The sequence below is a fragment of the Plodia interpunctella genome, chromosome 28, assembly GCF_027563975.2.
Source record: "Plodia interpunctella isolate USDA-ARS_2022_Savannah chromosome 28, ilPloInte3.2, whole genome shotgun sequence".
Lineage (NCBI taxonomy): Eukaryota > Metazoa > Arthropoda > Insecta > Lepidoptera > Pyralidae > Plodia > Plodia interpunctella.
Window position 1 is genome coordinate 4,086,114 of NC_071321.1, and position 14,639 is coordinate 4,100,752.

Here is a 14,639-nt window from a genome sequence, read left to right on the forward strand (position 1 = left end):
ATCGATCTATGGCAAAAAATACACCAGCCTGGGTCTGTCCACCCTAGGAACTATTTCTATACAAAATCACATTTTAATTATAATCATAAGTATATTCAATTTATAGAAAAAAGAAACAACAAATGTAACATTCGATAGACTTTATTTTTTCTACAAAATAAACGCTTATTTTACCTTAACACATGTTTGAATATTTACATCAATATAAAAACTTACAATAAAAATAGAATGGCGTACACAACGAACAGATATTTTCTTCGAAATAGTCATGATTTTTTAAAAATGAAGTGAAATGTTAAATTTTGCGAAAGTAGTCGTAAAATGTCTTATAATAAAACTTTAAGGAAAGATATAATTATTTATTTACATGATATTTTTAAGGTTCCGTACCCAAAGGGGAAAAATGGACCACGCAACCAACCAGGAACATTTAGGTATTTTGTGGAAGGGAAATGTTGAAACCAGGAGACTTGGGTGCAATGCATTTATATCCTAAGATTCGCCCAGTACTTTGGACTCGTGTAATTCCTCCACAAGCTCGGCGAGTTCCGCCGCGTCGTAACCAATCAGCTGTTGGAGATCGCAAACGAATTTGTATACGAATCTGTAACAATTTTCAGAGATTTCAAAATTTATATGTACGGAACAACAAAATAAAACTGTTTAAAATCCAAATAAGCTATAGGAAAAACTTGTTTCTCACAATTTCTCAGCTCTCTCACAATTTCTCAGCTCTCTCATAATTTTCTCATTGTTTATGGTAGGTTTCTCATATAGTCTCCTATAAAAATGTCTTTCAAGCGTTTTTTTTACATCGCAGTTATTTTTGTATCTTGTTTACCATCTGGTTATAGGTTTCTCACTATATTTTCAATAAGTTCTAGTTTTCCGAATGAATAAAATAAATAAGAATTTCTCATCTTATTTTTTTGAAATAAATATCTTAAAATGTTTCATCTGTAATAATCAAATACTAAGGACCTGTTTCAGCCTAAATGTCACACATCGTACAGATTTCAAAAAATATACGGGAGCTCGTATGACAGCAATGGGTTATGACATCACCACTTTTGAAGTCATAATGCATTCTTAATATACTTTAATGGGAACAAAAATACGTAATTAATTAAAGTGACATTTTATTATTGTTGTTGGTTATTTAAGTGCTTTTATGCATAATTTTTTACCCAGTCAAATAGCCAATTCTAAAAATGTTGTGTTTCTCACCGTTTCCCGGCGACTTTGGCGATCATATCCCCGTCGTAATAGTATCTCAATGCTCGCGATAGCTTCTCATAGTTCATGGCGGGCTTGTGTTTGCGCGCGCCCCACAACCTCGCCACTCGCTCCGGCTCCAGCAATTTGAACTCTCCGTCCACGCCTGAGGGATCATTTTTGTTTGGAAAAATGTTTAGGGTAGAATTTCTCGAAAGCTACAAACTAGTGATATTTCTGAACGACCACAGCTGAGAAGAAATGCCGATACACTAATTTTTTGAAGTTTCAAAGTCAAGGTTTCAAATTTATTCAGAAACTAGTATTTGCCCGCGACTTCGTCTGCTTGTATTTCTCTGCGAAAGAGGAACAGACAATGTTCATACTAATTTGATCCCCATTATATAGTTTTTTGGGGGTTGATTTTTAAAAAAAGTTGCCTTGTTTGAACGGAAATCTAACTATAAGCTTAGTAAATTCCATCAAAATCGGTCGAGCTGTTTAGCCGTGAAAACTGAACTGACAGACTTTCGCATTTATTATATAGTAAGTATACATATATATGTATAGGATAATTAGTGTGGATTACACCTTCACAGGCACTTTTTCAGGTCAAATTTTGAATTATAATTTAATAATAATAATTTCTTTATAAAAACACACGCTTACAAAAAGTTTTTAGTCGATTGGTGTCCCTTTTTAAGCATATAAATGCCTGTGCCAGGAGACACCGCTCTTCCATAATCCAAACCAGTACAGTAATTATACAGTCTCAAAAAGCTACAAAGTACTGCGTGTCCACTGACCGTGCCAGCGGATGGCGGAGTAGTGGTCGGCGCTGGTCAGCAGCTCGAGCAGGAACTGCCAGAGCTGTATCTGTCCGTTGTTGCCGTTCCTCCTCACGTACTCGTGGTCTTCCTCGTTCTGAGGCCTTATCACTAGCTGCCCATACAAATTTATGTTTACAAACTTATTTTATCATATTCCAGTTACACACAAGTTTTATTTCATTATTTAAAAAAAAAGCCCATTCGGATGCATATATAATGTGTGCAATAAAACTGAAGATTTTCCCCACGTTTTGTTGGAATGTGTAGTCGTATTCCAACAAAACACGAGCAAGAAATAAACTCCTGCGTGATCTCTCTTTGGGCAAAGGTGAGATCAACATTACGTTGAAGCAACCGTTGTCTCGGGGGGCCAGATGCAGCTATTTATACATTCTGACGAGGGGTGATCATGCAAAGGCAGACATGATACCGAATAAAATGGTTTTTCCCCATGAGGCTGGCGTAGTCGCGCCAAACAACTGAAGCCTCGACAAAAAATATTTTAAAATAATCGCTGTGATATTATTATTAGCTCGACTGATTTATCGAGATTTGGCTGCCACAGGACAGGCTTGCAGCCTAGTGTGGAGCCAACTGGTAAATTATTTTTGTACACGTGCAAGTTTATAAATAAACCATTCATTCATTCAATCATTCATTCGGATGTTCTATTGAAATAAGTATTATATAGCTCAGGCGCAAAATGTCTCTTTCGAGTGATAAAATCTTGGCTTTCGTGAGAAAACCTGCACACGTGTTGACAGTTTAAGTTCACTAGTGTGTACGATGTCGCTAGACGTCTCTCTGTGAGTATAAGTCGTAAAATCATGTCAGTTGCCTTTAGGCGATTTGAATACAATCTTTGAAAATAATAATGAGATGGAAAAAACATATGGGCGCGGTTTCATTTCACGCTCGATTCCAGAATTTTTTCATCTCATTATTAGTTTCAAAAAATAAGTGCGTGACATGTATAGCAAATCCGTTCGAATAAAATCTGACACCAGTGTTAACACCATAGATAAAATTATTTCTTTTATCTATGGTTAACACACTTGGAAATAATGAAAGCGTTCTTGAGAAAACGAATGTTTCGACAGACAACAATGGCAAATAATTTTATATACACATTTCAGACGAATATTGATTAAAATGATGATATTATAAACCTACCTGTTTCGGTTTCTTCTTAATAGCTGATTGTATTTCTAAAGGGTCTTTGGGTTGCGTCTCATCGGTTTGGACCACGGCTGCAATTAATGTAAAATTAATTCGTAATTTTCTTTTTTAAATACGTACATTGTTACTTTTAAATTATTTCATAAAAAAATTATAAAACTAGCCTTTGACCGCGGTTTGTCCGCGTGGATTTCCCAAGGGTAAGTATTTTTCTGGAATTAAATGTCTTTCTGTACTTCAAACTACGTGTATGCAAAATTTCAAGAAGAGAAGAGTAGATAGAGCGTGAAGAGGTAACAAACAAACAAACTTTCGCATTTATTATATTAGTAGAACAATCTATGTCGGTGGTAATGTAGAATTTTATCAATATTTGATTTTTTTCAGAAAGGTTCTTTGTTTTGAAGGACGGTATTGACGACGGTCATAATGGTAGAAAATTCACCGTTTAGAAAAAAATCTATTTTCATTAATAATTATTAACATACCTATGAATTTGCACTTCCTGAGCAGTTCGAAATGCGTCCAAAACAAGTCGCCAGGATCTGAAGGCACTTTTTCTCTGGAAGAAAAAGACAAAAATCCGTACTTACATCCTAATATAATAAATGCGGTATGCCGTCTGTCTGTCATGCTTTCACAGCCAAATCACTGTGTAGAGATTTTGGATGAAATTTGGAATAAATATAGTTAAAAGACCCGAGATAAAATCTTTTCGATTCAAGTTATCTGTTTCCTCGCGGGCCGATATCAAAACCAAATCGCCACACAGGTCTTTTTTTCATAATATTTAGACGTCAATCACAAAAGCACAGTTGAATTAAGGTTATATTTTAACAATTAATTAATCCTCGCGTATGAGAACACGCGAGGATTTATTTTATTTAATTGTAATAAAAAATATTTGTATAGCGTTACAATTGAATGAATGAACTCTTTATTGTACAACACTGGTGTATTGTAAAATAAACAAGTGTTATTGATTCTCAATTAACTCTGTCATCTCTGCAAGTTCCCGGTTGTGCTCGGGGTTTTTATGCCGAAAGTTTGTGTAGCAGAAAAGTCAAAGTACCTAAATACAATTGGCGCTCCTGTCGTGATTCCTTAAAGACAAACAGGAGGTGTTGTTTTGCCGCCATTTTGTTTTGGCGGTAAATATGACAGTTGTTGCATGAAAATTACTTTGTGTAGATACGGCAAATTTATTATGGAGCGTTTTACGACGGAACATGGTGATTAATTTCGATGCGGTGACATTGATTGGCCCCCAAGATTGCCTGATTTAACAGCTCCTGACTTTTCTCTGTGGGGCTATCTAAAGGGACGTGTCTATGCTAACACGCCAATGAACCTTCAGAAATTAAAACAAAATATTCGAGACACAGTCGCTGAGTTATCGCAGAAAATGTATGAAAAAGGGTTCGCATCTGCGGTGCTGCTAGAGGTGGACATTTGTCTGACATTGTTTTCCATGTATAAAATACTATATTCATATCTAAATACTATATTTAACAGGGAATACTCGATATATTATATATTAAATGGTATAAAATTACATAACTAAAGTGTATACCTGTTATTTGGCCACCTGTACATATATGTACAATAACGTAAGGAATTGTAGGGGCTCATGTGTTACATACTGTACTTATTTAGAGCTGACGCTGCAAATGAATGTGTTGCGGTGCGCGACGAACTAGTTGTTCCCCGCGCGTCAGTTGACATAGGCATGCCAACGGCATAAATTTCAGTATACTAAATCGTTACGTAATATTTGTGAGTTGTAATTTCTTAATGTGTATTTCGGACAATATACCCGGACTTTCGTGAACTGCAGTCAGTGGTTTCATTTGAACATCCCTCTCAATCAGAACTCTTAATAACACGCACATCATTAACAATAGTACAGAATATTTATATCAGAGGAAGTTTGAAAGTTGCGTCTATAAATGGTAAAATTAGAGGTTAATAGACTCGGTTGGTTTGGACACGTGATGAGGAGAGAAGAGAATCATTTACTGAGGAAATCTTTAAGTAGGAAGGTGCACGCATATAGAGAACGAGAAAGACCTAGAGATGGATGGATTGTGTCAGGGAGGATGTGATGTTGCAAATATAGCAACACATAGAGAATTGTCGAGGGAACAGACATTTTGCGCCGACGCCTGATGATGGGACCAAGGTAAGGCAATTGAATGATATATTGACGACCTCGGTGGCGCAGTGGTAAAGTTCTTGCCGCTGAACCGAGAGGTCCCGGGTTCGATCCCCGGTCGGGTCATGATGGAAAATGATCTTTTTCTGATTGGCCCGGGTCTTGGATGTTTATCTATATATCGCACCTTTAATAAAAAAAAGAAATAACTCAAAATTCACAAATTTTGACTTTTTATCAAAAAACGGAATAACTTGGTGAGGACAATACGTTCACCCCAACAGCCGTTGTAATATTCCAAAATTGAATGAAATAGATGAACTGTCGTCTCTTTCTTACAAAACCGCGCGATCATGTTGATTCCGGTAAAGCGCTAGAATCAGTCATGCGCTGGCTTTGTCGAAGGATAGGCAGGCAAGTCATACATTTAATTTCAGCGATTTGAGCGTGAAGAGGTAACAAAGAAATAAATAAACAAACTTACCTTCACATTTATAATATTAGTAAGGATTCTATTATTTACTAGCTATTGCAAATGGCTTTGCCCGCATGAAAATCCGCTCAGCAGTTTTTGAGCTTGTCGCACAGACAAAAATAATCTATTATCTCCAATGTGTTAGCATAACCTAGTTACAGTTTAACTAAATTATGTATAGATTATTATTTAATTCCATGAATAATTTCATTAGTTTTTTATTTCATATTACAGAAGAAAAGCAATCTAAGAAGACAAGAGACACGAAATTATCAGATATCTCCTTTGCATGCCGATGAAAGTGACGTTGATCTGAGTGATACAGATCCAACTTTCATAAACACTGGGCCCAAACGAAGGAAAAACTACTTATTTATTGGATCAAGCTCTTCCAGTTCATCAATGTCCGAAATGGCTGTAACTTCTCCTCGAAAAAGGGGGCGCAAACGTACAAAAAATCCCTCGAAATGGAAGCAGAACCAAATTAAATGCATGCGCAATATGGGAAAATCTTATGTTTCCTCGTCAAAGTCGAAGAAACAGATTCCAGCCCGAAGTCTCAAAGAACCTTGCACAGAAAAATGCAGGCTAAAATGTACTGAAAAAATCAGCATAGACAGTAGGTATAACATATTTCGAAATTTCTGGGATTTAGGAGACTTGTTGAGGCAAAGGGCTTACATTCGTTAATGTATGAAAGAAATTGAGCCTAAATACAAATATTCAAACGCTGCGCAGCCTAGGCGCAACAACAAAAGTTTTTATTTTATCGTTGACAATATTAACATTAGAGTATGTAAAACCTTTTTCAAGTCAACTTTGGATATATCAGATCGTATGATATTTACCATACAGACTAAAGTCAACGATCATGGTTTTGAACTAGAAGATCTAAGAGGAAAACATAATAATCATAGAAAAATAGATCCCCAAATTAGAATTGACATAAAAAAACACATTAATTCTATTCCTAAGATAGAATCGCATTATTTAAGGTCAAACACCACAAGAGAATACATAGAGAGCAGTAAAACTATTAAAGATTTGTATAATGATTTTAAATTACAACAAGAAGAGATAAATAAAGAAGCCGGAACATACATAACATATTATAAAATCTTTACCACAGAATTTAATCTCGGATTTTTCCAACCAAAAAAGGACCAATGTGATCTATGTACCTCTTACCACAATTCAAATGCTGATCAGAAAATCCCCCTAGAAAAAGACTATATGACACATTTAGAAGAAAAGAATATTAGTAGGATTGAAAAGCTTAACGATCGAAAAAAAGTAAATGATAATTTTAAAGTAGTTGTCTATGATTTAGAAGCTGTTCTGCAGTGTCCGAGGGGTGATAGTTCAGCATTCTATTATAAGTCAAAGTTAAATTGCTATAATCTTACTGTAACAGAATTGACAAATAAGGATTCTAAAGTAGCTTATGAAAATGTACATTGTTATTTTTGGACAGAGTGTGATGCAAAACGTGGCGCTGTAGAAATTGGCACATGTATTTGGAATTACTTAAAAGCTATAAGTGACCAAGATGAGAACGAAAAGGAAATTGTATTCTACTCCGACAACACGTTTAGCCAAAATAAGAATAAATACATAACTTCCCTGTATCTATTTGCTGTTCACACATTGAAGATTAAAAGTATTACACATAAGTTTTTGATTAGGGGACACACGCAAAATGAAGCCGATAGTGTACACAGTCTGACTGAAAAGGAAGTAAAAAGAAACTTAAAGTCGGGCCCAATATACACGCCCGATCAATATATAGCTTTAATAAAGAATGCCAAAAAGAGTAAACAGGCTTTAAATGTACACGAATTAAATTTTAAAGAATTTTATGATTTAAAAGCGTTACAAGAAGATTGGGGTTATAATTTTACTACAAATACAGATGGGCAAACAGTTAATTGGAATGAGATAAAAGTTTTAAGTATGACCAAAGAGAACCCTACTATTATTTTTTATAAAACATCATACAAAGAAGATTGTTACAAAGAAGTAGATGTAAGAAATAAAAGAAAGAAAATGATACCTACAACAGAAGTGACACTTAAGTCAGCCTATACAGCTAAACAAGAATTGAGTGTAAACAAGAAGAAAGATTTGAAAGAGCTTGTTTCGAAAACCTTGATTCCCTCGTATTATGCTGATTTTTATAACTCTATAATTTAAATTGTGCATTTTTAGTCCTTTTATTAAATTGTGTGCCGAATATGAGCCAAATTGTGAATTATGTAACTTTATGTATCGCATTGTGATGTTATAAGTTGTTTTTTTATTTTTATACACTACTTTAAGAAGTCAATACTTTTTGTTATGAGTATACAGTTATGTTGATTTTATTTTTTTATATTTTATACCTAATTCTATAATTCGAATTGTGCCATTTTCTAGTTTTTTCAGAGTATTGTGCCGAATATGAGCAAGACAGTGGATTATAAAACAGAATGTTGATGTTATTGAAGTTGATTTTATTGGTATATACAATACTTTAAATACTTTTTGTAAAGAGTATGTAAACATTAAGTTTATCGTTTTGTTGATTTCTTTTTTAAATATTATGTACCTAACCTACCTACTTTGTTAATTAAGAAGTCATATGCTGATCTCACCATTACTTTTGAGACTGATAATAAAGATAAATATTAAAATTGTATTAATTATTATTTCCAACATTTAAGTAATTTCTTTAGAATTTTACTACTAAATTGAAATATTTTAAAATAGTTTGGTTGAATATATTTAACTGTAATAAAAAAACAGTCTAAAAATGAAAGGTTAACTATATATATCAATTATTTGAAAATAAAACCGTATCATGTTGAGTTCCACCACTTCATCCGAATACATAATTTATCATAAAGCGAAATAAGTTCGAACTATTTACAAAATAATATAAAACAATATTTTCCTTTATTAACTAATGATTATTTACACAATAATTTATTAAGTTTATAGTGGTAGTATCCATTCCTATTTTTGAAATCAAATTATCTCATTTAGTTTTTTTTAAATTGAATTTTGAAGTCAGTTCGTCAAATGTGTTCAACTTTGAACGTATTTTCCCACAAAAGTGAAATTTTGAGTTATTTCTTTTTTTTATTAAAGGTGCGATATGTATTTGTTATAAAATATATAGTATCGTTGAGTTAGTATCCCATAACACAAGTCTCGAAATTACTGTGTGATTCGTCCTGATATATTTATTTATATACAATAAAGTGAGGATGAAAGACAGACTAACTTGAACTGTTGGTTGGACATAGCGCACAGCTGTTCGCCGGTGAGGCGCCAGTCCGCCAGTCGGACGCCGCTGAGCCGGAACTGGCGCACCGCCCACTGGATCCAGAACTTCACGTGCTGCACCGACCTGACAGACAGACAGACAGACGAACGAACGAACGTTTGGTTAACTGTTCCTATACTAATGGAACCTGAAATAAACTTAATTTATATTTCTATTCTCTTCTCTCTCATTAGTGTTCATTAAATTGTACCATACACAGTAATCAATTTAATATACACAGTAATCCTATTTTATAAATAAGTAAAGTATTGGTACAGTGTTAATTTTATAAATGTTTAATTTGAAAAAAAAAAAAAAAGATTATTTATTTTTAAAAAATGTCGAACACTAACGAAACGCTACACGCCGCGTTCAAACGCTCGTGAAATTCACCCTTTTAATCATCTAACATACATATTCCTGCAACCTGAAAAAATGTATTTTTTTTTATCATATTCGACACAGAGGAAGTCAGTCGATGATAGTAAAAGTTTATTTCTAAGACAAATTAAAAAAAAATCCCGCCTTTCAATATTCATTTCGCTACAACTTTATTAAACTGCTGAACAGATTTTCATGAAACATTGGGATAAAATTATCGATGGCACGAAAAAAAAAAACTAAACGAAAATAGGTTCATCCGTTTGGGAGCTATGATGCCACAGACAGATACAGAGACAGACACGTTAAACTCATAACACCCCTATTTTTTCGCGTCGGGGGGTTAAAAAAAGGGTATCTTACCATAGATTGGGATCGTCGGGTACAGGGACTCTATGGTCGTTCCTGAAGCTGGCGTCGACAACCCACTTCACACACTCCGCAAATGGTACAGTCTTCTCTTCCGTCGCTGTTAGCAGCTCCTCAGTTTGATTCGTTGTGTCTTCGTCTATGTCTACATCTGATGAATATAATAATAAAATAATGTACAGTCAGCAACACATCGACCTACCTAAATATAGTAAGTAAGTATATTAGGACAAGTCACACAGATTGTGCTAGCCCCAAAGTAAGTTCGAGACTTGTGTTATGGGATACTAACTCAACGATACTATATTTTATAACAAATACATATATAGATAAACATCCAAGACCCGGGCCAATCAGAAAAAGATAATTTTCCATCATGACCCGACCAGGGATCGAACCCGGGACCTCTCGGTTCAGAGGCAAGCACTTTACCACTGCACCACATTGTACACTCACTGCCATTATCATGTGACGGTGTGAATTTCGCCATAGAGCTTTGTGCAGGATAATTCATTTCATTATTTACCAATTTATGTACTTACACGAACAGATTATATAAGAAAAATAAAAAGTGTAAATATTTCCAAAGAAATCTCTTCCAGCAGACCCGAGAGAGGGCAGAGGAAGAACGGGTAAAGTGCGCGTGTACTAAACAAAACAAACCTACTTAAAATTACATACTGAAATATATACATACCAATCTATATAAAAATCTTACATATACATAATACTTATATCTGCAATTCATGATGACAGAGAAAGGTATACTCTTTAATTCTTAAAAACTGATATAGAATTATACTGATATATAACTGAGTATAGTCATAATGTACTTACCGTTTTAATGTCGTCACATCTCGATGGAAGTGAAGGAAATCATCGCGAGGAAACCTGCACACCGGTTCACAGGGCAAGTTCTATAGAGTTCAAGATTCCACGCGAACCAATTCGCGGGCAACAACTAGTAAATCGATATAAAAATATCTGAAACATCTGATGTGAAACTCTACGCCGCCGGAGTCATATAGTCACGCGAACTAAGTCGCGGACATCAGCTAGTAAATCTATACTATTGTAATAAAGAGTTTGTGAGTTTGTATGTTTGAGGCGGATAATCTTCGAAACTACCGAACCAGTTTCAAAATTTCTTTTACCATTAGAAAGGCACATTATCAAACATTGATATAGGGTATATTTTATCTCAAAATTCCCACGGGAGTGAAGCCCCGGGCGACATCTAGTGTGAATATAAGTTTGTTACGTCTTCACGCTCTATCTACTCAAGAAATCTTGAAATTGTTCATAAATATAGTTTGAAGTATTGAAAAGGACAACTGAGGCAACAGCTGACGAATCCTCGACGATGTCGACCTCGGTGGCGCAGTGGTATAGAGCTCGCCTCTGAACCGAGAGGTCCCGGGTTCGATCCCCGGTCGGCACATGATGGAAAATTATCTTTTTTCGATTGGCCCGGGTCTTGGATGTTTATCTATATATGTATGTATTTGTTATAAAATATAGTATCGTTGAGTTAGTATCCCATAACACAAGTCTCGAACTTACTTTGGGGCTAGCTCAATCTGTGTGATTTTGTCCTAATATGTGTATATTTATTTAAAGCTATTTGAAGTGGATAAGTAAGCTCACAGTCGCCGGGAGCGCGGTCGCGGCCGTCGGCGGCGGCGAGCTCCTCGTCAGGCTTCAGCACGTCCAGGATGTTGAGCTTGCGCTCCTGAGACCTGATCTGCACGTTCACTTGCACCACTCCCTCTCCACGAATACATTGCTCCACTAGGGTTTTGTGGCTCTCCAACTGAGAGATAAATCTACTTAGATTCATTCCACTAATTTATATAAATTTTAACTATTGATCGCCGATATCATATTTTTGTAAACGTTTTATTTTATATAATTGTTCCCTTTACCTTTTTTCTTTTACTTTGTGAAATAAAATTACTTTTTACCTAAACAATTGTCTATTCATGACAGATCTACCGATTTTGGTGGACGTCCCGATTTTTGACTACAGAATTTATTCAGTGGATAATACTGTGATCGAAATACTCGGGTAGTTTGTATACCAATCTGACTCATGTATAGTTTTAATAGACCACCACTTGCTTCCGGTGAAGGAAAACATCGTGAGGAAACCTGCACACTGGTGGACAGTTTAGTTCACTAGTACGTATGCGACTGTCTGCCGCTAGATGGCGGTAAATAATGTCGTAAAAGTCATGACAGATGCCGTTAGGCGACTTAAAAAATCTGACACCATTGTTAGCGATAACACACTCGATATGATGATGACTGTCCCGCGCGGGACAGCTTTTAATAAAAAAAAACTGTTTTAATCAGTAACTTATCTAAATTATCATCAAAAACACACAAGGACATTTTGAGAAGCGGACATTGTGAGAAAAGGACATTTTGCGCCAAGACGACAATTTGTTTTATTTACTGGTTGGAACACAAGACGATGAAGATAACTCACCATCTTAGCGTCTTGCAGCCAGAAGGTGTAATCAGAGAGATCTGTACCCAGCCTCCTCTCCAGCATGGAACGGAGTTTGGACAGTCGAGTTCGGATGTCCATCAGTTGGACCACCACCTCTTCTGTGCGAAGAATATACATATATGTATAGTTATTCTATATACATCGCTACATAGTATAAAACAAGGTCGTTTCCCGCTGTCTGTCGCTATGTATACTAAATCTTTTAAAGTATGCAATGGATTGGGATGCGGGTTTTTTAAATAGATAGAGTGATTGTTGAGGAAGGTTTAGGTATATAATTTAATATGGTTTAACTCGAGCAAAGCCAGGCCGGGCCGCTAGTAATATAAAATATTTGTTATTTTACAAACACAATAATTCTTATATATATATACTACTTGACCAGATGTCATCTTCAGACTATACATATATATATATATATAAATTTATTATCATGGTTAAGAATTTACAGTAAATAGATAAATATATTTTGATTCCTTCCTCAGCCGTTGAGCGTCGGAGGCCAGGGTCCTCCTCCGAGTTGTTAGAACATTGGCACGCATATCATCCTTGACGAAGACGAGACAATCTTTCTTCTCTCATCTGAAAGTTTTCCCAGTTTCTTCCTCAGCCATACAACGTCGAAGCCCAGGCTCAGATGAGAGAGATAACAATAAAGGTAGGTACTTTTATACTAACCACTAGAGTCAGTGCTTTGCATCGTGTCATCTTCATCTGGTGTATCATTGAATACAGTGAGTGGTGTCTGAAGGATTTCTGTTCCCGACTGGATCAAGCCTGAAAATATTAATTTTCATTAGGCATTAGAGTTTAGTGATCGCTTTCCTCTGACTTCAAACTAACAATTAGACAAATTTTAATGAAAAGTTTTAAAGATTTTTTATTGTTTTCAAATTTTAAGATAAATAGTAAACAATCACTTGCCTCACCTTTAAACTCATTTAAAATAATTTTAATGACAGAAAATGACATTAATTTATTTTTATTTTTTCAAATTTTGAAATTTTTACATAAATAGTGTTCTCCATATAATCAGGTTAATGTTAATATGAAATTGAAAATTGGGAAAAGAAGTAGAGGACTATAACAAAGAAGAAATGGATTTAGTGCCTTCGGTAGGATATAGCTAAGAGGAATGTAACAAATCGGTTAACATCAGACATTGAGAAGAGGAGGAGACTGACATGCTGTACTGACCCTATTTAAAGTAGGTTAATAGTAGGCAGATGTGGATAATTGGTTAAACCAGAACAAATATTCTTACAATCACCATTTCAGCAAAGCATTGATAGCTCAATGACAAAAAACAGTAAAGACCACGAGCTACTATAGCCAATAAGATAGATAGACATAGATTTTCATAGAACTTTCTGGTTCATCGCATACAAAACTGTTGTAGAAGCAGGTGGGCAATAAGAGACAAAAGATTCTTGTTCATTTTCATGTATTTGTAAATACATAGAAATAGTATAATAGATAATGAAGAATAATACACAAAAAATATAGGTAATTATTATTTAAGAAATGACTGCTATTTTCCTCATTGGATACTGTACCAAGTTAAACACTGGAATTGCACCAATTGTTGTCCTTAATTGTTGACTCAAAGATTTTATCTACTTGCATTGATCCTAACTTCACATAACCTTGGATTTTTTACCATTGATATTTCTTTCTATTAATCGAATGTTTTATTTCATTAACGTTTATATGTGTTTTAAAAGACCGTGCAAACAATCAAAAATAAATTAGCTTCATTGTAACATTGGAAAATGTTGTTTATCCACAAATCAAGTACTCAGCAGGAAATACAATCTATGAATTTAGACGTAAGTTACATTTTAGCATTCGATCTTACTTACCCAAATCACTTTCTGTAACATATTGTGGCATCATAGATAGAGGGTCCGAGGACTCTGCGCTGTCCCCAAAGGCCACTTCGCTGCTTTCCATTTTTATCGAACGGACATTAAGGATATCACTAAAGTCTGTGACTTCCATGATTGATTTTGCACTAGCACAATCACAGCACTTTGTTCACAATTTAGTTTAGTGATGGAACAACAAAATTACCGCGAATAAAAGTTTCACTGTAATTATTTTTGAAATTTATAGGAAAAGGAAATTGGATTCTATTCACTTCCGCGTGCGCCAAAACGGAAAAGCAATAGACAATTTTCAGTTTGACAGTTCAATCAAACAATAGTGCGTCG

The 14,639-nt window shown here is 35.0% G+C and overlaps 2 protein-coding genes across 2 annotated transcripts in view; one reads left to right on the top strand and one right to left on the bottom strand.

The window, feature by feature from the left end:
- The window catches only part of Sos (Son of sevenless), a 65,513-nt gene extending 53,845 nt beyond the window's left edge, over nt 1–11,668 (top strand). The window contains exon 35 of the mRNA XM_053766215.1: nt 11,532–11,668. The gene's annotated coding sequence lies outside the window, so the exon portion shown is untranslated. The remainder of the gene's footprint in view (nt 1–11,531) is intronic.
- On the bottom strand, nt 289–14,618 carry Ets97D (Ets at 97D). Its single transcript, XM_053766218.1, has 11 exons — nt 14,289–14,618; nt 13,105–13,203; nt 12,403–12,524; nt 11,559–11,724; nt 9,906–10,062; nt 9,120–9,245; nt 3,713–3,786; nt 3,219–3,295; nt 2,022–2,157; nt 1,228–1,381; nt 289–604 (listed from the first exon to the last, which is right to left on the bottom strand). Exons 1-11 carry the CDS (start codon nt 14,425–14,427, stop codon nt 493–495), a joined length of 1,362 nt encoding a protein of 453 aa, XP_053622193.1. The 5' UTR covers nt 14,428–14,618; the 3' UTR covers nt 289–492.
- Nucleotides 14,619–14,639: the final 21 nt, after the last annotated feature.